The sequence below is a fragment of the Rhineura floridana genome, chromosome 20 (genome assembly GCF_030035675.1).
Source record: "Rhineura floridana isolate rRhiFlo1 chromosome 20, rRhiFlo1.hap2, whole genome shotgun sequence".
Taxonomy (NCBI): domain Eukaryota; kingdom Metazoa; phylum Chordata; class Lepidosauria; order Squamata; family Rhineuridae; genus Rhineura; species Rhineura floridana.
Genome location: NC_084499.1, coordinates 943,173 through 964,907, shown reverse-complemented (window position 1 = coordinate 964,907; position 21,735 = coordinate 943,173). Strand labels below are relative to the sequence as shown.

Sequence of the window (21,735 nt, the reverse complement as noted above, 5' to 3'; positions counted from 1 at the left end):
CAGAGCTCCATCCTGGAACGTGCCGCTGATGAGGCCTGAGAGGCCTTAGAATAGAGATGGGGCACCTGCTGTGGGGGCCCTCCGGTGGCTGTTGGACTCCAACTCCCACCAGTCCCAGCGACCAGCATTGCCAGTGGTCAGGGGGGATGGTGATGATGATGATGATGGGAGTTGCCATCCAGCAACATCTGGTGTGGGGGCCATAGTGTGGCTCCCCATCTCTCCCTTGGAATTTTTTCTACAATCCTTAGCTCTGGTTCAGTGGTTGCCTGACAGCTCCTCAGCAGGCGTCAATGCTGACAATATTCCAAAGCAAGGGAAAGTTGAAAATGTCTTGGCTTCAAAGCGTTAGGGAAGTGCGCCTCACCCCGCTATTCTCTGGGCCAACCTCTTTCTCCTCCTGTTTCACCCCCAAGGTCCTCTGCGACTTTCCTCAGACGACCTGTGCCATCCCGTGCGATTATCTGCTAGACCTCATTCCACGGATCAGGCCCCGTGCCTTCTCAATCGCTTCCTCGATGCTGGTAAGAAAGGGAAGATGCAAAGGGGGATGATTGCATCTCAGTCTGATACTCCAGAGTTGAATAAGTCAAGAATAGGGATCCAGAGCAAGTTTGGGTGAAGTTCTGCTGCTTTCAAAACTCACTCTCTTGCTCGCTCACTAGAGAGAGAGTTAGGGGTCTTTAAAATTTATATATTAGAGGTCTTGTGTGTGAGTGTGAGTGTGAGTGAGTGAGACACTCAAACACACACATTCCCAAAATGCAAAGAGGATCCGCAGCACCTATTTCCCATTTTCTAGATCAGCCTTTCTCAACCCTGGACTCCAGTGCTCATAAGCTGCAGCCAGGACTGCCACGTTTCCCAGTCATCCTGGCTGGGGCTGATGGGAATTGCCCAAAACATCTGAAGCACCAGGTTGGGGAAATCCATTCCAGATTAATCTCAGTAATTCTAAGAAGAATAGCAAAATTTTCACCTCCTGTTTCTGACCCTCTTCAGATTTGGCACCTCCACACAGCAAATAGTGTCCTTTATTGTGTACTTAAACCTTAAACCTTAACTTCATGCAAGCTAGAGGAAGGTGGGAGGAGAAATTCCAAAATTATTTTTGAACCTTGAGAGCCACACTCTGCCTTTTGGCTGCACTTCCTGGACTGTTCTGCAGATGGAGCTAGCCTGGCACTACTCCCTTTCTTCCCATAGCAACTATCCATGAAAAAAATAGAAATGGACTGCCTTCAAGTTGATCCCAACTTACGGCGACCCTACGAATAGGGTTTTCATGGTAAAGGTATTCAGAGGTGGTTTCCCATTGCCTTCCTCTGAGGCTGAGAGGCAGTGACTGGCCCAAGGTCACCCAGGCAGCTTTGTGGCTGTGTGGGGATTCGAACCCTGGTTTCCCAGGTCGTAGTCCAACACCTTAACCACTACACTAGCTCTATCTATAGAGCTGTGATATGAGGAAGAGTGACCTGCAGTACTCCTAGCACTGAATTGCAAAGCCGGTTTCAAGTTGTGTTTTGTGTTTTCAGCTTTTTTTTAAAAAAAATTGTTTTATACTGTATCATTAATGTTGTATACATTTATTTATTAACATTTGATTTGCAATCTGCCTTTTGTTATGGGGTGATAAATGAAATGTTGGGCAGTGGGCTAGGAGTGATGCAGGTGAGGGGGAGTCCCTCGACCAGTGCATGTCTGTGGGGCGAGTCCCCTCTGCTTGGTGTGTGCTGCCACTCACAATGGCTGGATCAAGCCTGATGCTACAAGTGCCGCTTAGACTGCGTTGGGAGTGGGTCCCTTCCTCTTTGCTGCCGCCGAGGGCAGGCCGCATCTTCTACCCCTTTAGCCTCATTTCCCGTATCCCTGCCTGCCAATTCAGGAGGAACCTCTGCTGGAGATGTTCCAACCTGAGTCCCCCATGCACCTGTTTTTTCTCTGCCTCTGTCCCCAGGCCCACCCCAACAGAATCGAGATCCTCCTGGCGGTGGTGCGTTACAAGACCCACCTTAGTAAACCTCGGCGTGGCCTGTGTTCAACGTGGCTGGCTGGTTTAGACCCACAGAACGGTAAATTTGGTGATGCTAGACGGAGAGGTGGTGGTGGTGGTGGTAAAATACACTCCTGGTTTTGGTTTTTGGTCTTTGGTTTTTGGAAGATTGAGAGGTAGGTGTGGGAGCTGTTTTGACCTTATGACCTGGCCTGCTACTGCAGTGGACTCTTGGCTTTGGTCCTCTGCATCCCAGCACAGCTGTAGATTGTTTATGTGGCACCTTCGATGCGGGCATGGTGCCTGTGCAAAGATGACAGGTCCCCATCTCAAGGAGTTTGCAATCTGAATTTTGTTGAGTGGGGGAGGCTGTGGAGTCAGGGAAGGGAGAAGCCAGATAACCATGAACAGGGAGGAGAAGGGAATGGATTTGGGGGAACTTGTGCGAATGAGCGTCTTCCTCCTTTGAATGGCAGGTGTGGTTTTCAATCTATTTAACAATAACAATTTATTTGAACAGTTGAGCTCAGCCCTTCCGTAGAAAAACATGATGCCATGTGCAGAAACCAAAAGAGGGGAGACCTTGAGACAAGCCACATTTGGGTCTATGGCAGCAGCAGAGGCTTTCTTAGCAAGAGTGACCAAAGCTCAACTTCTTTAACATAGACTTCTTTTATTAACTGATAAATTTTGCTTACAGCAAACTAAACTCTGCTTCTCCAAACTGAAAAGAAAATGAAAAAAAGGAGCAGGAAAAATCCAGTTGCTTTCAATTTTCAGTGCGAGTTACATAAAAAGCATTTGATCTTGCCTCATTTGCCCTTGTAACGTGTATACGTTTTAAATTGTTTTGAAAAGATGCGTTTTTAAATTTGTATATTTCTTTTTAATGTTTTTAGTTATTATAAACTGCCCAGAGAGCTTGCTTAATTAATTGATTAATTAATTAATAAAAAAGCTGTCCCTACAGGTTTGTCCCTGTGTCATTCCCAAACCGTTCCCCTTAAAGAAACAACACACAGTTTCAACAGGGCCATCTCCAGCCTTACCAAACCAAGGGCCTGCCTTTCACCCCGATGTGGAATGTGGAACGCAGCTTAAATTTGTTTTCTGCATGTGTGCACCCACCTCCCTCCCCTTCTTTAGGGACAGGGGGAACTCCTGCATCTTGAACTGTCCTTTAGACATGGCATTTGGGATTTCATTCATGAAAAATGGGGGCACTTGTGTACATGCACGGCTCCTGTCCTTGGACCAAGGATCGCTGCCAGACCAGGCATGCGCACACACTTGCTGACAGCTCTTCTCAGCTGGAGGTGCATTTGCTCTGCACTTGCTCCTGAAACAAGCCTGGGCCTGGGCCTGTATCGTAAACTGGCACTGTAGTTCTTTTTTGGAAGAAAACCCCCCATTAATATTTGATCATTCAACGGAGCTGGGTGTCCTCCCTATAGAACAGCTGCAGTTCGTGCACGTTCAGCAGCATTTGCTAGGTGCTCATTAGAGAACATGAGAAGAGGCCAGCTGGATCAGGGCCCACCTACTCCTGCATCTTCTCATTACTGTGGCTGGCCAGATGCCTCCTAGGAAGACCACAAGCAGGACATTCAGAGGTAGACTGGCTCCCATAGTGGGAACAGTACACAGCCATCATGACTAGTAGCCATTGATAGCTGTACTCTCCATTTTACATACATCACTACATCTTGTGCATCGTGACTTCCATAGCTGAACCATGCGCTGTGTGAAGAAATCCTTCCTTTTGCCTGCCCTGTCTTTGATGAACCTTTTCCAGCTCTACAATGAGTTTATGAGTGGAGATGGGCAGGATGGTGCACAATATTCCAAGTGTGGTCTCGCCATAACAGCATTATGATATCAGCAGTTTTATTTTCAGTCTCTTTCCTAATGATCCCTAGCGTGGGATTTGCTTTTTTGCTCAGCTGCCATGCATGGGCTCCATCTTTTCATCCAGCTATTTTCATCCATCTCTTCATCAAGAGGGGCATGAATGGGAACACAGGCTTCTGTAATGCACTTTTAAAAGGCACCCGCAAAGGCTTCCATTCCAAGGCAAAACAGGGACAGGGATTAAGAGTTTTGACTTTTCTCTTAATGTAAACTACCTTGCACTTTTTTATAGTTAGTGGTCCACAAGAGACTCAGGAAGGGCTTCATCAGCAGTGTGAGCAGTTAAATGTCTGCATGACCCCCAGGCCTTTGGCACTCCTGCCACTGACACAGGCTCTTTCTTTCTTTCCCAGAGGCCGTGAGGGTCCCTCTGTGGGTGAAGAGAGGAGGGATGACATTCCCAGCTGACCCAGACACACCTGTGATCATGATTGGACCTGGCACAGGAGTGGCACCTTTCCGAGCAGCCATACAGGAACGCGGTGCCCAGGGCAAAAAAGGTGGCATTCTTGTTTGGGGACAGGTGCTCTTTGAAAGTTCTGGTAGGGAGGGGGAGATGTGGTGGTGTGGGCTTGGCTCAAAACTGCATTAGAGTTGACTGAACAGCACTGAAGGGTATTGTGTGATCTTTCTTTAAATTTTCAGTAGGTGGTGCTATTAACTGGTTTTGAGTTGTATGGAACACTCTTCAGAGAATGGCAGCAAGGAGAGGGTGCTAACATAGTAAAATAAATTAGAGGGGTGTGTGTGTGTTTGTAGAAAGAATTCTTCCACTGTTTATCGATCAGTGTTTTTGTGTTTAGTTGGATGCAGAGGATATTCACATCTCCACCTCTTGGCCAATAAGGCACGTCCGTATAATGTTGCTGTTAAGTCTGTCAACTAATTACAGGATGTTTAGCTGACTTCAGTGAAATCACCTGCCAATTAATACATCACGGAGAAATACATTTCCCTGTTGCCAAAACCTCCGTACAAGTGACTGTTTGAGATATTGCAGGAAATGGAAGATTGCATACCTTTTTAGAAACAAATGTTATTGTAACAAAAAAGAGAGAGAGAATTCATTATACGCGCAACACTTAACCAAAAAACTCACTACAGCCCATCCCAATTTTTTTCCACGTCAGCATTTTCTGAGAAATGGAAGGCTTATAATAGTTCTATCATTTCCAGAATGTATAGAAAGAAATGCAATTTCTTCTGAAAAGAATCCCCTTGTAAACTTACACTGCTTAATTTCACGTCACTCCTTGCTTCCTCCCTTGTTGCCTGCCACAGGAATCTGCCTTATACTGAGTCAGGCCCTTGGTCCATCCAGCTCAGTAGTGTCTACACGGACTGGCAGCAGCTCTCCAGGGTTTCAGGCAGGGAGTCTCTCCCAGCCCTACCCAGGGATACCACCGGAGATTGAACCTGGGACCTTCTGCATGCAAGGAAGATGCTCTGCCCCTGAGCTATGGCCCTCCCACGTAGTTTCGCCAGCCATACTTTCCACTATCATTGTTTTGCTGCTGTAATCATAAACTAGGACTAGCACTTGATCGTCTTGATTTACTGTGCCCCAAAGATTACAGTTCATGCACAATTTAATCAGCACAGTTTCCCACTCTTTGCTGGAAGGAAAGGGGACCTATTTTATTTTTTCTATTACCTAAAAAATTCCCAAAAATGGTGAACATGGCAAAGAAGTGCATGATATAGGTCAGGCCTCACCAGCCTGATGCCCTCCACGTGTTCTAGACTACAACTGCCACCAGCCCTGGCATTGTATGCTGGCTGGGGCTGATGTTAGCCCAGGACATCTAAAGGCCACCAGGCTGGGTGAAGCTGATATTGGTCCGTTCGTCAGGGTGCTGGGACCGACTGTGGTTCCTCGTTGAGCATCATATTTGATTGTAACTCTTGTGGGTTTGCTGTGCGTAATGTGAGGAATGGCCCTATAAAATAATACGCTGGAATCAAAACAGCTTAAAAAGAACGTGGGCTAGAGGGTTTATAGGTGTTCACTTACTTTGCCAGTTTTTCCATGCTTATAAAGTGCAAATTATAAAAGGATTCCTGAGTTCATTTAATGGTTTAGGTGTGATGTGTTGAAATGGCAGCACTTTTAAAGTTACATTTGCCGCCACAGCTATCTCCATATCGACCCAATGTTTATCTTGTGCCTTCTTAATGATATATATGAGCTGTCATGGCTGAAATGCGTTGCAGTGACTTGCTAAGCATGGAAAACCCAACATATTCTTCAAGGAAAATCTGTGGAAAGAGAAAGGGGAGATATGAGAAAATGCAATAAAAATTGTTGTATATATTAAAAAAACAATATGCTGCAGGCGCTGTGTCCCCCGACTGCAGTCCCAGCAGCGGGAGAGCTCACACTTTAGTTGGTTGATCTGCCCACTGAAGCGCTTGTAGCCCTGATTGTGGGGAAAACATTCCTGATGTTGCCGCCTTTTGTCCTTTTTTGTTTAATAGGGAACTGCCTGTTCTTTGGCTGCCGACAAAAAGCCAAAGATTTCTACTGCCAGTCGGAGTGGGAGGAGCTTCTTGAAAGGGGATTCCTAGCGCTCTTTGTGGCCTTTTCCCGGGATCAGGTGAGTTCAGTGTGAGGTTTTGGGGAGGGCCGTTGTGGCCCAGTGCCAGAGGATCTGCTCTGCAGGCGAGGGTCTCGGGTTCAACCCCCGATGGCATTTCCACTAGGGCTAGGAAAGACTCCGTCTGACGCCCTGGAGAGCCACTGCCAGTCTGTGTAGGCAGTATTGGGATAAGGTGGACCAATGACCTGACTCAGTGGAAGGCAGCTCCCTGTGTTTGTTCTGTTGGGGCTGTGGACCCCATCCCTGAATCCAGGACTTGAGGGTTTGTTCTCCAGCTCAGGATTCCTGAGGTCAGCTGCTGGAGCCAGAATGGAAGTTGCAGCTCTTGGAACTCAGGAGAAGCAGAAGGAGCCTCAAGTTCCTAATATTCAGACCCGATCTCTCCAATCCAGAGGCTTTACCGTTTACCTGTCAAAGGGCATGATGTCGCACACCCCAGCCAAAGGATCTGAGGCATGAGCGGACCACGAGGCTCTCGGCTGAGAAATTTGAGCAAGGAGTGCCAGGAAAATGTGCCTGGCTCTGGTCATTGCTGACCCACCTGTCCCCACCTGCAGCAGGGGATGAGCATCGCTGTAGATGTGCGAGGAGTCCTGGCATTATAACTTTAAAACAAAGAGCCAGTAAAGAAAGAAGTACTTCCTTTTGTTTGTCCTGAATCTTCCAACATTATAAGAACATAAGAAGAGCCTGCTGGGTCAGGCCAGTGGCCCATCTAGTCCAGCATCCTGTTCTCACAGTGGCCAGCCAGGTGCCTGGGGGAAGTCCGCAAGCAGGACCCGAGTGCAAGGACACTCTCCCCTCCTGAGGCTTCCGGCAACTGGTTTTCAGAAGCATACTGCCTCGGACTAGGGTGGCAGAGCACAGCCATCATGGCTAGTAGCCATTGATAGCCCTGTCCTGCATGATAGCCCATGATAGACTTCCTGCTGAAGGAGACCAGGCCCCACTCCCTGCCCTTTGCCGCAGTTCCCTCCAGGTCTTGTTTTGAGAGGGATATTAAGAGCTGCCTTATTTGGCGTGGAAGGGCAAAAATAGCTGCAGGCTCTGGCTTCAGCCACAGGTTACAACTTCTTTAAAACGCTTTCTTGCATCCTCATGGCTGCTGCAGAGATGTTCTTGGAAAGCATGCAGTGAAATCTCAGTCCTTTAGAGGAGTTGCAGAGTAAGATTTCCAGTGCTTGGCACCCTGTTTAGCTCCTGGGTTTGGTCAAGGCCTGATGAAACCTCTCTTGGCATGGTGGTCTTTGGACTATCCCACTTGAGATTGCTGGTGGGGGAACTGCATGACTTGATTTGAACCTCCTGTGTTCATCTCCTGCTAGAGCCTGAGGTGAGAAGGCTCCTAGCCCATCTCCCTCCCTAGTGTGGTAGCTCTCTATCTGCAGGGACCCTTTTTCAAATGTGGAGGAGCATTCCAATAGGTGACTCCCTGCCCCCCACTGCCGCCACCTGTGTTATGCTTTGGTTCACTCCCAGAAAGGCGCTGCATCCTGTGGCTCTTCTGAACATGCAACTCAGCTGTGCTAAACAGCCAGGAAGATGCATGAGAAGAAGAGGAGAGGGAACAGGACCATTAGAGGCCCAGCCTGTCTGTGGCACCTGCCTTCCGGCCACGGGCTGCTTCAGGGACCGCAGTGGATGTGAGCAAGTTCCTGGAGTAACCTGAATAGTCATCCATGGATTTTTCAAATTCCTCTCCTCCCCTCCCTTTCTCCTTCCTTGTTTAATCTGGATCTGACTCTGATGTCATACTACTGGGGAGTACGTGTGTGTGTGTGTGTGTGTGTGTCCATGCGCACGTGAGTAGGTGGGGTGGAGTCTCCCTAGAAAAACAAGGTGTGCTATTCCTCCCACCAACAGTTTGGTTTTATATGGATGTTTCTCCCCTCCTCCCCCCACCTGTTGCTTTTAAATACTTTGGTAACTCCTAGCAAGGTCTCTCTCTCTCTCTCTCTCTCTCTGTATGTGCATGTATGTGTGCGTTCTGCACTGAAATAACAAATTGAAATACTTACAGCCCTCAGGCACATCCAGATTTCTGTGCCAAGGAAAGCCAGGTTCTGCAATTAGTGTATATTGAATATTTCTTATTTTGCATAATTTTATTCCTCACTGTTTGCTGTTTTTTATTCTTTTGGGTCTGCTATTCATGGAGCTCTACAAGGCCTTGATCTCCTCCGACCACCAAAAATCTTATTCAAGGAGGTCCTTTTTCCTGCACCCCAAGCCCAGCATATTCTCTCAGCAATAAGGACTAAGAGCATGAGTGTACATGTTTGTTTTTAATAATAATAATAATAATTGTTGTTATTATTACTATTACCACAACCACCACCACCCACACTTCACCAGCCGGTCCCAGGGCAGATTACTGCAGAGGGCAGATTACTCTCCAGCACTGGAGGCATTCAAGAGGCAGCTGGACAGCCACCTGTCGGGAATGCTTTGCTTTGGATTCCTGCACTGAGCAGGGGGTTGGACTGGATGGCCTTATAGGCCCCTTCCAATTCTACTACTATTCTGTGATTCTATGAAAGAATACCGTCTCCCAGGGCACCACCCCCAACCAAATAATAATAACAACCTCTGAGGGCAGCGGAGCTACCAAGAGTGTCCCCTCTGCTGATGTCAACACCCGAGAGGGTCTGTAGGGAAGGAGGTGATCTTTGAGATATTTGGGTCCTAAGTCATCTAGGCTCTAAACATTAACATGAACACCTTGAATTGAGCCTGGAAACGAACTGGCAGCCGATGTAGCTATTTTATGTTATATGAGTGTTATATGAGATCTACAAGCAACCCCAGCCAGCAATCCGTCTACTGCATTTTGGACCTGTTGAAGTTTTTGAATTGTCTTCAAGGGCAGCCTCACATAGAGCACATTGCCATTATCCAATCTGGAAGTTACCAAAGCATGGAGTTCTGTGGCCAAGTTATCTCTATCCGAAAGGGTCTAGCTAGTGAACCAACAGTAGCTAAAAAAAAGGCACTCAAGGACACTTGAGCCTCCAGTGACAAGGCTGGATCCGGGAGCCAGAGCCAACCCTAGGCACCGGGAAGCAGGGCAGTGCCCCAGGCCCCGCGCTTTGGGGGGCCTGCGCTTGGCGATGAGAAGCTGGGCTGCAGCGGGGGGTTTTCTCTTCAGACCTGCAGTCTCGCCAGCCGCTTCCCGCTCTTGGAGAATCTCCTGCTCTTTGGCTGCGTGCCTGAACTGTTTTTCCCTCTCCACTCATCAGCTGTGAAGTGGGTGTGCGTGCGGCGCTTAGCTAGCCCTGCCGCCCTCTCAGTTGTGCAGCGCATTTACAGGCAGCGCTTGCCGGCTTAGTCTGGGCGGGAGGTTTGAAAGAGAAAGAATGTGGGGGGCCCCCAACTATGCTTTTGCCCTGGGCCCCGCACATGCTAAGGACAGGCCTGCCGGGAGCACCCCTAAACTACAGGCCTGCTCCTTCCAAGGGAGTGCAACCCCATCCAGGACAGCCCATCTCCCAGACTCCAGGTACCTCCCTCTTGTGCTGCCATGTTGGCTACACAAGGACTGACAATCGAGAGAACTGAGATTACTATTAGTGTATACACAGGTCAGACCTGCAACTAAATGTTGCAGTGTACAGGGCTCCTGTTCAGGCTTGGTTTTCATTGAGCCTTTTCAGATCCACCACCACCTTAGGGTCTTTTTCAGTTTTTTTTAAGGAGCCTTGCAGTGGGTTCCCTTGAGTCTGGAGACACCTTCTTCCTGGGCGTGGGTGTTGCTGCCCTGTTGGCTTCATGAGGACTGGCACTCTGGAGAACTGTGTAGATAGACTTTCAGGAAGCGTTCAGCAAAGTACTTCACGAAAGGCTTCTCTTTCTTTTTTAATTCTTTTTTGTGTACATATTTATTTGGATTACCTTGTATTATGCTTATCAGCATATAGAAAATAGCAACAACTACTACTAAACACCACAGGCCAGCTATTGTAAAGAGCCTCATGAATTTATTGGGTACGCCTTTTCCTTTCCGTTATTACAGGAACACCTTTAGTCCAGAATAGGGCACTCAAATCCCTTAAGGTCCCAGTCCAGACGAGAAAGGAAGACAACAAGGGGGCCAACACCAGATCAGTTTCTGTTTGCAGTAGAAGCAAGAGTCAAATCACGAGTTCCACAGCTGAACATAACTGGGGGAAACTAATTTCTTGCATGTAATACTTTGGTGTTAAGAAAACTGCATTCACTGCATGACCCTCTGTTAGATTGTTTTCCATTTGTACCCAAGGTTTGTTACTTTCTGTGATTGGAGAAACGGCATGATTAAGCTGACTGGCTTCAAATGTCCAAAGGCTCCTGAGTAGGCTTAGCAGCCATGGAATAAGAGGCGAGGTCCTATTGTCTGGATCAGGAACCAGCTAGGAAGCAGCAAGCAGAGAGGAGGAATAAATGGACAGTTCTCCCAGTGGAGGGATGTAGAAAGTGAACTCCCCCAAGGATCGATACTGAGACCTGTGCTTTTGAACTTGCAGAGATACACGTAAGCTATGAGAGTGTCCAAAACTGCTGATTACACCAAATTGTTTTAGTTTAGAATTCCCACAGTGCACCATTAATTTATGAAATTTGCTGCCACAAGGTGTCGTGACGTCCCCTGGCAATGAGACAGCCTGGAGGAGGAGAGGTCTAGCAACGGGTATCAGCCATGATAGCTAAGTGGAACCTCCTTGTTCAGAGACTGTCTACCTCAGCATACCAGCTGCTGGTGCGGCAAACAGCAAGGAAATGCTGTTGGCTCACAGCCTGCTTGTGGGCTTCTCGTAGGTGTGTGTGGCTGGCCACTGTGGGAAACGGATGCTGGACTAGTTGGCCTGATCCAGCCTCAGGGCCCGGATTCCAAGTTGCCTGGCCCATGGCTGAGGGGAGACTATGAACTGGCAACCCTCCTCTTCTCCTTGGTGTGGACCTGAACAGAAAGTCCTGCTCTGAGCTCAAATTAGCTGAGGCTGCGTGACCTTCCATGACTACCTGTGTGGTATTCTTTGCAGGAGGAAAAGGTTTATGTGCAGCACCGTATCAAAGAGGAGGAGGAACTGGTGTGGGACCTGGTGAAGCGGGGCGCCCATATCTTCCTAGCCGGGTAAGTGACACAGAGCGGCAAAGCGCTGAGACCTGCCCCTGCCTGCCCAAGCATCACAGGCTTCCCAGCCACGTTGAGGCTGATGCATCTGATCTCCGGCACTAAACGGCACTGCAGTGTCTGTGTTGGGGAGGCAGTAGGGATCCTCCTTTGGATTATAGTCTGGAGCCCAGGATGGTGCCTTCCTAGAGCTTCCCCCAGGCTGGCAGGTGAATCCCCTTGATTCACACTTTTTTGGAGCCTCTTCCCAAGCAAAAGGTCTCTCCCACTCACAATGCCTCTCGGCCGGCATGTGCTAATTAATGCCAAGCCTGAGCAAGAATGCAGCCTGAGGAGCAAATGTGTAGAGCAAGAGTCCAGCCGCCAGTAGATCGTAGAAAAACAGTTGCGAGCCGTGCAGCACCTAACTAAAGGCAAGCAGGTTTTTTCCTGGCACAAACATTTGTGACTTGAATCCACAAAAGGTTGTGCTGCCGTAGTATTAATATTGTTAGCCTTTAAGTTGCCACAAGGCCCTCTGCCAACATCCACCCCTTACATTTAACAGTCCGGGCTTCCCCCACAGACTCCTGGGAAATATAGCTTAAGCATTCTGAACAGTCCCTTGTTCCCTTACAGAGCTACAATTCCCAGATTTCCCTGGGACTATTAAACCACACTGTGAAATGTACCTCAGGGGGACGGAATAGGGAGTCTCCTCTCAGCATCCCTAACGAGCGACAGTTCCCAGGACTGTTGAGAAGTGGTGTGACACTGCTTTAAATGTAAGATGCTGTGAGACTCTGTTGTGTTTCCTGCTGGAGTGATCCCTCCATGGGGCTCACTCCATAGTCAGGGTGTTTGGAATTGCAGCCTGATACGGCTCATGCTCTGGAAATAGTTTTTGGAAGGAAACTGTTTCAGGGCTTACAAACCAGATCCCCTGTGCTCTCCGGAGGCAGAGAGCTCATTAAGCTGTAACTTGTGTAAGTGTGGAGGGTAGTTACTCTGGATTGATTAACGTGGGCTGCTGTTGCTGGGTAATGATCTTTGTGTGTTTCAGTGCTGTGGGAGGGGGACTTGAACATTTCTGGCCAGCGCACCCTGTCCCTTTGGCTGTCTTCCTCATTCTGGCCTGGCATCACTTTTCCTGTGGCCTTTGCTTGGGCCTACCAGTCTGTACGCCCCGCCCTGGCCCTTGACTGTGGGATCCTATAAGGCGCTGCGTCCAGCAGGTGTGGCACCTTTTGAACAGGATCCTCCTCAGAGGAAACCTCGATTCATCGTTCTGCCCCAGGGTGTGGAAGACATGGCAGGGCAGCCGGTTCTCTGGGTGAAGCCAGCTCCTCTGCATTCCTGGAAGCACAAACAGGCCCTGGGCACTGTGAGGCAGCTGCTCGTCTGGAGAAGTCTCCGAGGAGTTAAAAGTTGTTTCAAAACAAGCACCTCAACAACAGTATGAGCAACTTTAGTCAAACCTGTTGGAGGCTGGCCTGGGGCCAAAGCCACCAGAGAGCCTGGCTCGTTTGGGGATATTTCAGGAACCTTCCCTGAATTTTCCGCATTACTTAAAAAAAGAGAAAAGAAAATTAAAAAGAAAAAGTTTCTAGCCCCTTTTAGCTGATAGAAATATACATGAAAACATGAACAAGTCTGTTCCCTCCTTCCTGTGTTCTGGTCAAAAACTGCAACAGACACTGAGATCTGGGAAGCATGTTATATTTTTTTTCATTTATATTTTAAAAATTATATTTAAGTTTTTAAGTTAAATTGCTTTAATTTAGAGATGTATATATTTGTTACATTTTGAGCTTCCCCTTCCTGCAAGGGGCTTGGGGTAGTGTGTGTGTGGTTCTCCCCCTCCCTGTTTCATTCCCACAACAACCCTGTGAGGTAGATTAGAGAGAGAGAGACTGGTGCAGCGAGCTTCATGGCTGAGTGGGTGGGCTCAAACCTGGGACTCCTGTGGTCTTAGGCCAACACTCCTAATCACTCCGCAATACTGGTTCTCTGACACTGGACAACTTTCCATTTAAGGTTTACCTATTATGTGCGTATCCCACCTTTCCTCCGAGGCACTGAAGGTGGTGTACAGACATGATTCTCCCCCTCCCCCCATTTTATCCTCACAACAAGCCTGTGAGGTAGGTTAGGCTGGGAGCGGACTGGCCCAAGATCACCCAGGGAGCTTTATGGCCAAGCGGGGATTTGAACCTGGGTCCCCCAGGTCCCAGCCCGGTACTGCGACCACTATGCCGCTCTGGCTTGCTTTAGCTGCTTGTCATCTTGATATACATTCTGTTCCCTGCCCTGATCCAGGTATGACCCCCCACCCCCACCCTGGCTTTGGCAAGGCTGGACTAAAAATATCCATGTTGCTCCCTTCTTTTGCTCCAAAGGTACAGTGCAGGCTGCCGGCTCAGGTGCCCCAAATGTTTGGGAAACGGTTTGCAGTCTGTTTCCCTGCCCTGTCATGGAACCCCTTTCTTCCAGAAACGCCAAGCAGATGCCTGAGGCGGTGGCCGGGGCCCTGAAGTGCGTCTTCCAGTCAGGAGGAGGCCTCTCTCCCTCGGAAGCTGAGGAGTACCTTTCTGGCTTGGAACGGGCCCGCCGCTACCAGGCCGAGACCTGGTCTTGATTTGCTGCCAAAGGGGGCGGGAGGATGCTTCTCACCCGCTGTTGATGGGATGCAGCAAGTGTGGGGTCCTGGACCCAGGTAGGGACCAATAAATGGAGGCCAGAACAGCCTCCCCAGACGATCAACAGCTTTGCTCCTGGCCTCTGGCGTGTGTGTTTGGTGATGGTGGCCTTTCTGTGTTTCTGTGGGCAGCCTGGATGTTGGGTGATGGGCCTCCTCTCCAGAGAGAAGTTTCTGGAACTCTGCAAGAAGGGCCGTGGCTCACCAGCAGAGCCCGCTTTGCACGTAGAAGGTCCCAGGCGCGGCCCCCGATGGCGACTTCAGGTAGGGCTGGGAGAGTCCCCCGAGTCTGAAGCCCTGGAGAGCCTCCAGCTGGCCTGAGTGGGGCAACGGCCTGGCTTGAGATAAAGCAGCTTCCCGCGTTCCTACATACTTGGGATTTAGGCCCGAAATCTGGGAGACTCTCCTTTGATTGATTGATTGACTGATTTCAAAATACCGCGGCTGTGGTGTCCTGTGAGTCCGACTGACTCAGCAAGGGCATTTCCTTGAAGAACACAAGGAGAGCCTGGCTGGATCAGGCCCAGAGTGGTGGCCTCCCCTGTCCTAACAGTAGCCAGCGGCAGTTGCCTTGGGACCCACAACCCCCTTTTCCAGTTCTGTAAGCTTCCTTTCTCTGCTTGCGCTTCACCTCATTTGAAGCAAAAAGGTTTGCCTGCTCAGGGTGGGGAGGTGACAGGTCCACCAAGTTTCCTCAGAGGGAGGATGTGGACAGAGGGAGGGTCCCCTCCCCCTCCTCCCCCCTTTCAAACAATATTAGAATTTATGTACCGTGCAGAGAAAGTAGAGAGGATATTCTCTCCCTCACTCCCAAAAATGAAATAGAGGGGTCCACCCAATGACACTGATGTGAGGAGACTGATGGCAGACTGAATGAAGGGCTTCTTTGCAGAAGTAACCTGTGGAACCCTCTGCCACTGGCTTGCACGGCTTTTAAAATGGTTTAGAGACTAATCCATGGAGCAGGAGGAAGGCCGCCAATCAATGGCTATTCTGATCGCTAATTAGAACCTCCACATTCAGAAGCAGCCTACCACAGCACACCACTTCTGTGCGCTTCTTGGAGACATCGGCCCAGGGCTGTCGGGAGCAGATTGCAGAGCTAGATAGTTCCAATCTTATTCTGTCATTCTATTTTCATGTATTGACTGACATCTGCTTTCCTTCAAAGGAGCTCAGGGCAGCTCGACACAGAGGCTCCCTCTTCCCCCTGTATCTCCACAGCAGCTCTGTGAAGTAAGGTAGACTGAGAGATAGTGACCGAGCCCAGCTCACCCAATACGCTTTTGTGGCCAAACCAGGGTTTGAACAGGATCTGCCTGTTTGCTGTTGAGGGCGCAGGGGCAGTGTCAGGAAAAGAGGCGGCAATCGTCTCCTTTTAGAATTATTCTGTAGCCCTAAGCTAATTTAGCGGGCTAGGTGCAAAAGAAACTGGAGGCAGCCGATAGATGAAGCGAAGGGAGAAGGAGCCGGCTGAGTGAGCCCATGGACTGGACACTTTTAGCCGTCTGGGTGGAGAGGTCTCTTGGTCCATCGTCCTGCTTTGAACCCTCACATGCCTGGCCTCTGACCGCACTCCTCCTTGCCTCTGGCATTCCGGGCCTCCCACCTGGTGAGCAAAGGAGTCGTCAGCAGAGCCTGGCAGCTGAGTCACTGGGGCTCCTGACCTGCTTTCCTTTGCTGCCTGGGAAGTGGAACAACGGGGTGAGCTGCCTTGGGTCAGGGAGGGGAAGTTGCTGGCTGGCTGGCTGGCTGGCTGGAGCTGGCCAGCCCCAGCCACAAAGGGTCGAGGAAGCCGGAAAGAATTTTAAAAGTTGCCTTGCTGGATCAGGCCAAAGGCCCATCTTGCTGGGCTCTGACAGCGGCCACCCAGATGCTGGTGCTGGGACTAGGAGGCCACATACACACTCTTCCTCTTTTGTTTGCCTCAACCTCTGCAACTCAGAGGTAGGCTTCCTCCACAGATGGAGGTTTCATTTAACCATTCTTTACTTTTTGATACAGCATCCTCCACGCCCCTTTACAAAGAATGAAAGATCACTGTCCTGAGGTGCTTACAGTCTAGATACTGATGCAAGGGAGACGACAGCAAAGCAGGTGGGGGGCCGGGGGCAGAATAGAGGCTGGAGTAAAAGAGAAAGAGTGAGGAAGTATATGTGATTATTTAACTTAAACTCAGAAGCTTAGTTACAGTAATTACTGGCTTAATTATACTTTCAGCTACATTTCCCCCAATTAGCATTTGCTATCAAACAGAAAGAAAAACATTCCCTGCCAACTCTTTTTTTCTTTTTAATGTAAACTTGCAGGGTTTAAGGCTTATACTTTTTGAGTCAAAATAATTGCAGATACCTATCATGGGCTCGTGGTCATAGCAATGCCACCTTAAATATTTCTTCCATCCGGAAAAGACTGCTGGGTGCAAACAGTCTCTCCCTCCTCTAGAAACACAAAGGAGGGAAAAGCAAGTTTTAAAGTTGAGGCCTTAGTTCTGGAGCAGAAATACACAGTCACACGTTCCCTGGGGTGCTGTTTATTTTTTTAAAAGCAAACAAACAGCAGTGGTGTGCAGAGGAGGAAGGCGGCACCTGGTGCAAAGGACTGCTGCTAAAAAGATTCTGTAATCGGTTAGTTAAGCTGAACAGAGGCCAACCTGGAAGGCCTTACCTGCTGAGCCAGCCCCACCCCCCCAGCTGTGACAGTCAATTGGGAGCCGCCTTGCTGTGAGGCTGAGCCGAGTGCTGGCTTTGATTCGAACAGAGCATTGCAAGTTGACAAACCAGCCCAGCCGTAGCTGGCCTCATATTTGGCAGTCAGAGCCATCTGCCAGGCCTGGGCAGGCAGGTACACAGGACTCAGCCCAGAGGGCCAGCAGCTGGAAAAGGAGGAGGAGGAGGCCAGGCCCGGAGTGTCTGCCTGCTGGGGCTCCACGACAGCAAGTGAAAGAAGAGAAGAGGCCAGTTCGATCCCAGCTCTCCTGAAAGCAGCATTCTTTCCAAGCCAGGTGAGGTTGGGACATGCCATGGCTGGTCTGCTTCCCTGGCACGGATCGGCAGAAGATCGAGGCTGCCGTCCAGCACGGGCCAGTCCTTATCGTGAGGCAGCGGCTGAGATCAGGATGGGAACGCCCCTCCCTGATGCTGAGAGGGCCCTTGGGCCAGAGCCGGTCCCTGCAGCTGACCTAGAGGAGGAAGAGGAGGCTGGCTTAGAGGGCGCAGCTCCTCCAGGCACCCTCAGCCCAGATCTTGGACTCTTGGAGATGGAGGAGGATGGTGGTGGTGAGGGTGAAGTGGCAAGGGCCGTGCCAATGGTGTTGTTCAAAGACGGCCTCGCACCCTGGAGGAGTGCAGAGGAGCAGAGCCCCAGTTGGGCTGTGGGCAGGAGGCAGGAGGAGCAACCTGGGGAGCCCTGCAAAGGTCCCGGAGAGTCTCCAGCTATCTGTTGTCCTGACCCAGCATGCGTTTCTTCCGCGGACAGAGAAGAGGACAGCATTTTTCTTGCGCCCACCGAGTTGGACGAAGGGAGCTACAGCACACAAATGGGAGAAGAAGAGGAGGTGGGAGAGGTGTGCCCCTTGCAGAGCACGTGTCTGGCCCCGGAAGAGGCTGTGGCGGCCCTCTCCTGCTGTGTCCAGGCAGAGGACCCCAGTGGCGATGAACAGGAGTGCCCAATATGTACAGAACTGTATGACCACGACCGCCACAAGCCGGCCTTGCTGAACTGCAGCCACATCCTCTGTGGCCAGTGCCTGCACGCCATCATGGAGGCTGCCAGCGCCGCTGACATCGGCCGTGTGCGCTGCCCCATCTGCCGCCAGAAGACACCCATGATGGAATGGGAGATCTGCAAGCTCCAGGAGGAGCTGCTCCTGCTGAGCTCCACGCAGGGCCCAGCCTTGGGTCCACAGGCCTTCCATCCCCTGCCAGCCCGGCACCCGGGGGTCTGGGGAGGCTTGGAGCACCACTTCCAGGTCCGCTTCCACACCAGCCGCATGATCGGCTTCCTCCCTTGCCTCCGCTACCCGCCCTGCCTGATCAGCGGCCTGGCCCGGCTGGAGCGCCGTTGCCACGGGTGTTACCGCTTGGCACTGGTGGCGCTGCTGGGGGTGGAGATGCTGAGTCTCCTCCTTGTCTTCCTGCCCATCATCTTGCTGCTCCTGCTCTTCCTGATCCTGGACAAGTAGAATGTGTGACTCCTGGGTTGACTCTTGGCCTGGGATTGGGGCTGAAAAGGTCAGGAGCTGAGCCCAGTGGCCGCCCCAGTGGCCCTCCCAGGCCCACCGGCGTAACTAAGGAAGCAACTTTTTCACTCTTGCTCCGTCACACACCTTTCCTTTGCCATGTTGCTGAACTGAGCCATGCAGAGCTGCACTTGTTGGCTCCTTCCCGCCCCGGCACTGGGAAAAGACCAGCATTTGAAGCCTCTCTGTGTAGGAGAGGATGGCATGACAGGCGTTTGATGGGTCCCTCGAGGAGCGGACCTGAAACGCCTTGGAGTTCCAGTTAGGGTTCCCAGCTGCCGCTTCTCTTGAACTCTCCAAGGGCCTAAACAACTTTAGATGAGCCGCAAATGCGCACGTGCTGTTGGTTGACCACTTCTGTTGACGTCTTGAGGAAAAGGGCTAGTCACAGAATTTTGGCAGTCTGTGGAGGTGCCACAGGAGAAGTGGAAGGCTGGTTTGCTAAGGAGACGTTTCAAGGGGGAGGACCAGAATGCCTCTGTCTGTCAGCAGGCAGAGCTCCTGCGGGAGAGCCACTGAAGGTTACGGAGCTGAGGTGGGGTGGGTAGCCACATGTGGCCATTCCTCAAGCTACTTCCCATCTCAGAAAAAAATGTCCTCTTCCTCTTTTACCTCTGAGGCAATTCTATGAATTCATATGAACCTGAAAAGAGGAAAGAAAATATTGGCCCGCGTTATCTGCGGTCTTTATTGTTTTTGTTATGGTGGTGATTTAACAGATGACTTTGAATGCAGCCCTTAAAACCCCAGTGACTTTTTTATTGTGCAAGGAGATGCAAATGGCTTCCAGTGTGTCATGTTTGCTGGGGGGGGGGCTGGGGCTGGTCCCACTTTCCCCCCTTCTGCCCAAACCACTCACAGCGCTGGGCCCTGCTTTCCAAAATAGGCCAGACTGCTTGCATTTCATTCTCTTCTCTAAGGAAGCCTTGCTCTCTCTTCTCTGATATATACACAGAAAAGTCACTCTGCCCATGCTCAGATATCCTCTTTCCTGTTACTCATGGTCAGGCTTTGGCAACAGCCCTGCCCAGCCACCCCTCTGAAAAGCATCCTGCCCCAACAACGTCTGGACGGGCTCCACAGGCATTCTCTGCTGGCTTTCATGACCACTTCCAGAAGCTGTTCTTTTGTGCCCAAGGGCCAGCACCTCCGCCTGCCCACCGTGGGAAGAGTTCTGCTGGAAAAGCTTTGCCTCGGGTGGCAGGACTGAGAAAAGTGCCTTTAAGGTTTCCAGCAGAGCTTCCAGAGTGTATGAGTCAGCCTGGCAGAGCCCCAGATGCCCTCTGCCTGCCCGCCTGCCCGCCCAGCAGAAGAGCAGCGGGCTGTGCTCTGTCTTGTCCTGCCTGGGAGGGAGAGGACTGCAGTCTTGGCACTGACTGGTAGTGCAAGAAGCCCTGTTGCCCCAGCTGACCTGGTCAGGGCCAACCGTACCAACCGTTAGGCAGAGTGAGGCGGCTGACTCAGGCGGCCGGTCCTTGGAGAAGTAGCAACAGCCCCCTGGCTGTTTTTCCTGACCCCCCCCCCCAGCCTGTCATTCACCTTTGCTAGAGGGTAGAGTTGTGCATGCCTGGCCCGGGCCCCCTAAACTATCCCGATGCCTGTCACAGATTCAGCTGACTCCATTCTGCTTCTGTATCTTGAATGGCGGCCGGGGAGGGGGACTTGTCCTTTGCCTCAAGTAGCGAAATGTCTCGGGCTGGCCCTGGTCCCACTTCCTGCCCTGGGATCCTCGCTTGATTGTGCCCAAAGTCTCTTGAGTCCAGCATCACAGAAGCCCAAAGCGGGAGCAGAATAACCCACACGACCCCTCCGTGCCCGTCTGAGTGCCCAGCAGCTGCTGCCCAGCGGCTGCCAGCCATGGCTGTGACTTGTTTTGTGTGCTGCTAGTCACTGGAGCAGGCCTTGCAATGAGCTTGGGGTAGGCTGGGGGCTGTGCTGTCTGCACACCAGTGCCCACCAGGCGACAGTGCTGCAGGTGGGAGGCCTTGCCTCCCTCATCCATCATGAATTTGCCCAACCAGAGGGGAGGAGGAGGTACATTCCTCTCTCTGTCCTGAATCCCCGGGCAATCAATTTAATCAGATAACCTCAAATGACAGTATTATAAGAGAGACAGCAAAACTTCTCTCCCTCTGCTCTCTCCACACCAGGCAGAAGTTTATAAATGTCTGCCCTTCTCCCACCCCCAGGGCAACTTTTATTCTAAGCTAAATAGCCCCCCAGCCTTGTAACATTTTCTCCAGCCCCCGTGGCCAGTTTGGCTGACCTTTTTTGCATCTTTTCCAGTTCTGCAATATCCTTTTTAACCCCCCTCCAGAAAAGCTGAGGCGACCAGAACTGTCTGCATCTTCCACGTATAATATTTATAAAAGCATTCTGATACTGGCTGATATATTTGTCGTTTCTCTTCCTGCTAATTTCCTTGCCTTGAATTGGCCTTTTCCGCTGGCTGCTTGTTCAGGCTGCTGGCCCTTTTGCCATATTCTTCTGCAGAATTGATTATTTTCAAAAATGTGCTCTTGTTTTGTTTCCCGATTAGAGATCAGTGCAGTCTTGTCCTTTGGAAATGCCCCCCACATGCACACACGTCTTGAGTTCAATGAGAAAGCCCATCGACAACCTGCTGGTGGTGCAGTGGAGGGATTGCCTCCTCCAACAGCCTTTGGGGGCCTTACTCTTTTCGAAAAGGAGCAGGCGCTTTAAAGGACCCCTCCCACTGCACACATTTTTGCCAGAAGCAGCCATGCTAGCTTCAAGTGACTGTCGGGGCCCTCAGCGCAAGCACCTATATATAGCCCAAGTGTTTTGAGGCGGAGGGGATCTCCTCTCTGCTGTGCGTCTCCCAATGCCTGCTGCCAGCTGCCTTTGCCAGCCCTCTGTAAAGTGCAAGGCCTTGCACGGCCCCCCTCCCTCCTGGAGCCGTCTGTCTGCCTCAGATAGGGAACAGGAGGGGCTGATGCTATTCGTCCCTGCCTCAGTTGTTGCCTGGCAACATGCATGAGCTCTGCAGTACCAGCCAAGTGAGGATGGGAAGGAGCGCAGAGGCCTTTTTGCAGCTGCGGGGGGGGGGGTTGGTGGTTGCATCCAGTGGGGCTCCAGTCAAGCAGGCCAAACCAAACAGCCTGGCAGTGGTGCAGTTGAGTACTGGCCTTGATGGTGGGGGGGGCTTTATGTAACTGGTCCCATTTTTCTCCTCTCCTCCCC

The 21,735-nt window shown here is 50.8% G+C and overlaps 2 protein-coding genes across 4 annotated transcripts in view; both read left to right on the top strand.

Moving 5' to 3' along the window:
* NDOR1 (NADPH dependent diflavin oxidoreductase 1) overlaps window positions 1-14,356 on the top strand; it is a 41,435-nt gene extending 27,079 nt beyond the window's left edge. For all 3 annotated transcript variants that reach the window (XM_061603704.1, XM_061603702.1, XM_061603703.1), the window contains 6 exons: window positions 417-524; window positions 1,958-2,072; window positions 4,258-4,404; window positions 6,383-6,501; window positions 11,523-11,614; window positions 14,087-14,356. In XM_061603704.1, the coding sequence (XP_061459688.1) occupies window positions 417-524; window positions 1,958-2,072; window positions 4,258-4,404; window positions 6,383-6,501; window positions 11,523-11,614; window positions 14,087-14,231 (726 nt within the window). In that variant the 3' untranslated portion in view covers window positions 14,232-14,356. The remainder of the gene's footprint in view (window positions 1-416; window positions 525-1,957; window positions 2,073-4,257; window positions 4,405-6,382; window positions 6,502-11,522; window positions 11,615-14,086) is intronic.
* A 1,811-nt stretch (window positions 14,357-16,167) lies between these two features.
* LOC133373690 (uncharacterized) lies at window positions 16,168-21,552 on the top strand. The gene has a single exon (XM_061603706.1). It carries the CDS (start codon window positions 17,314-17,316, stop codon window positions 18,472-18,474), a length of 1,161 nt encoding a protein of 386 aa, XP_061459690.1. The 5' UTR covers window positions 16,168-17,313; the 3' UTR covers window positions 18,475-21,552.
* The last annotated feature ends 183 nt before the right edge of the window (window positions 21,553-21,735 follow it).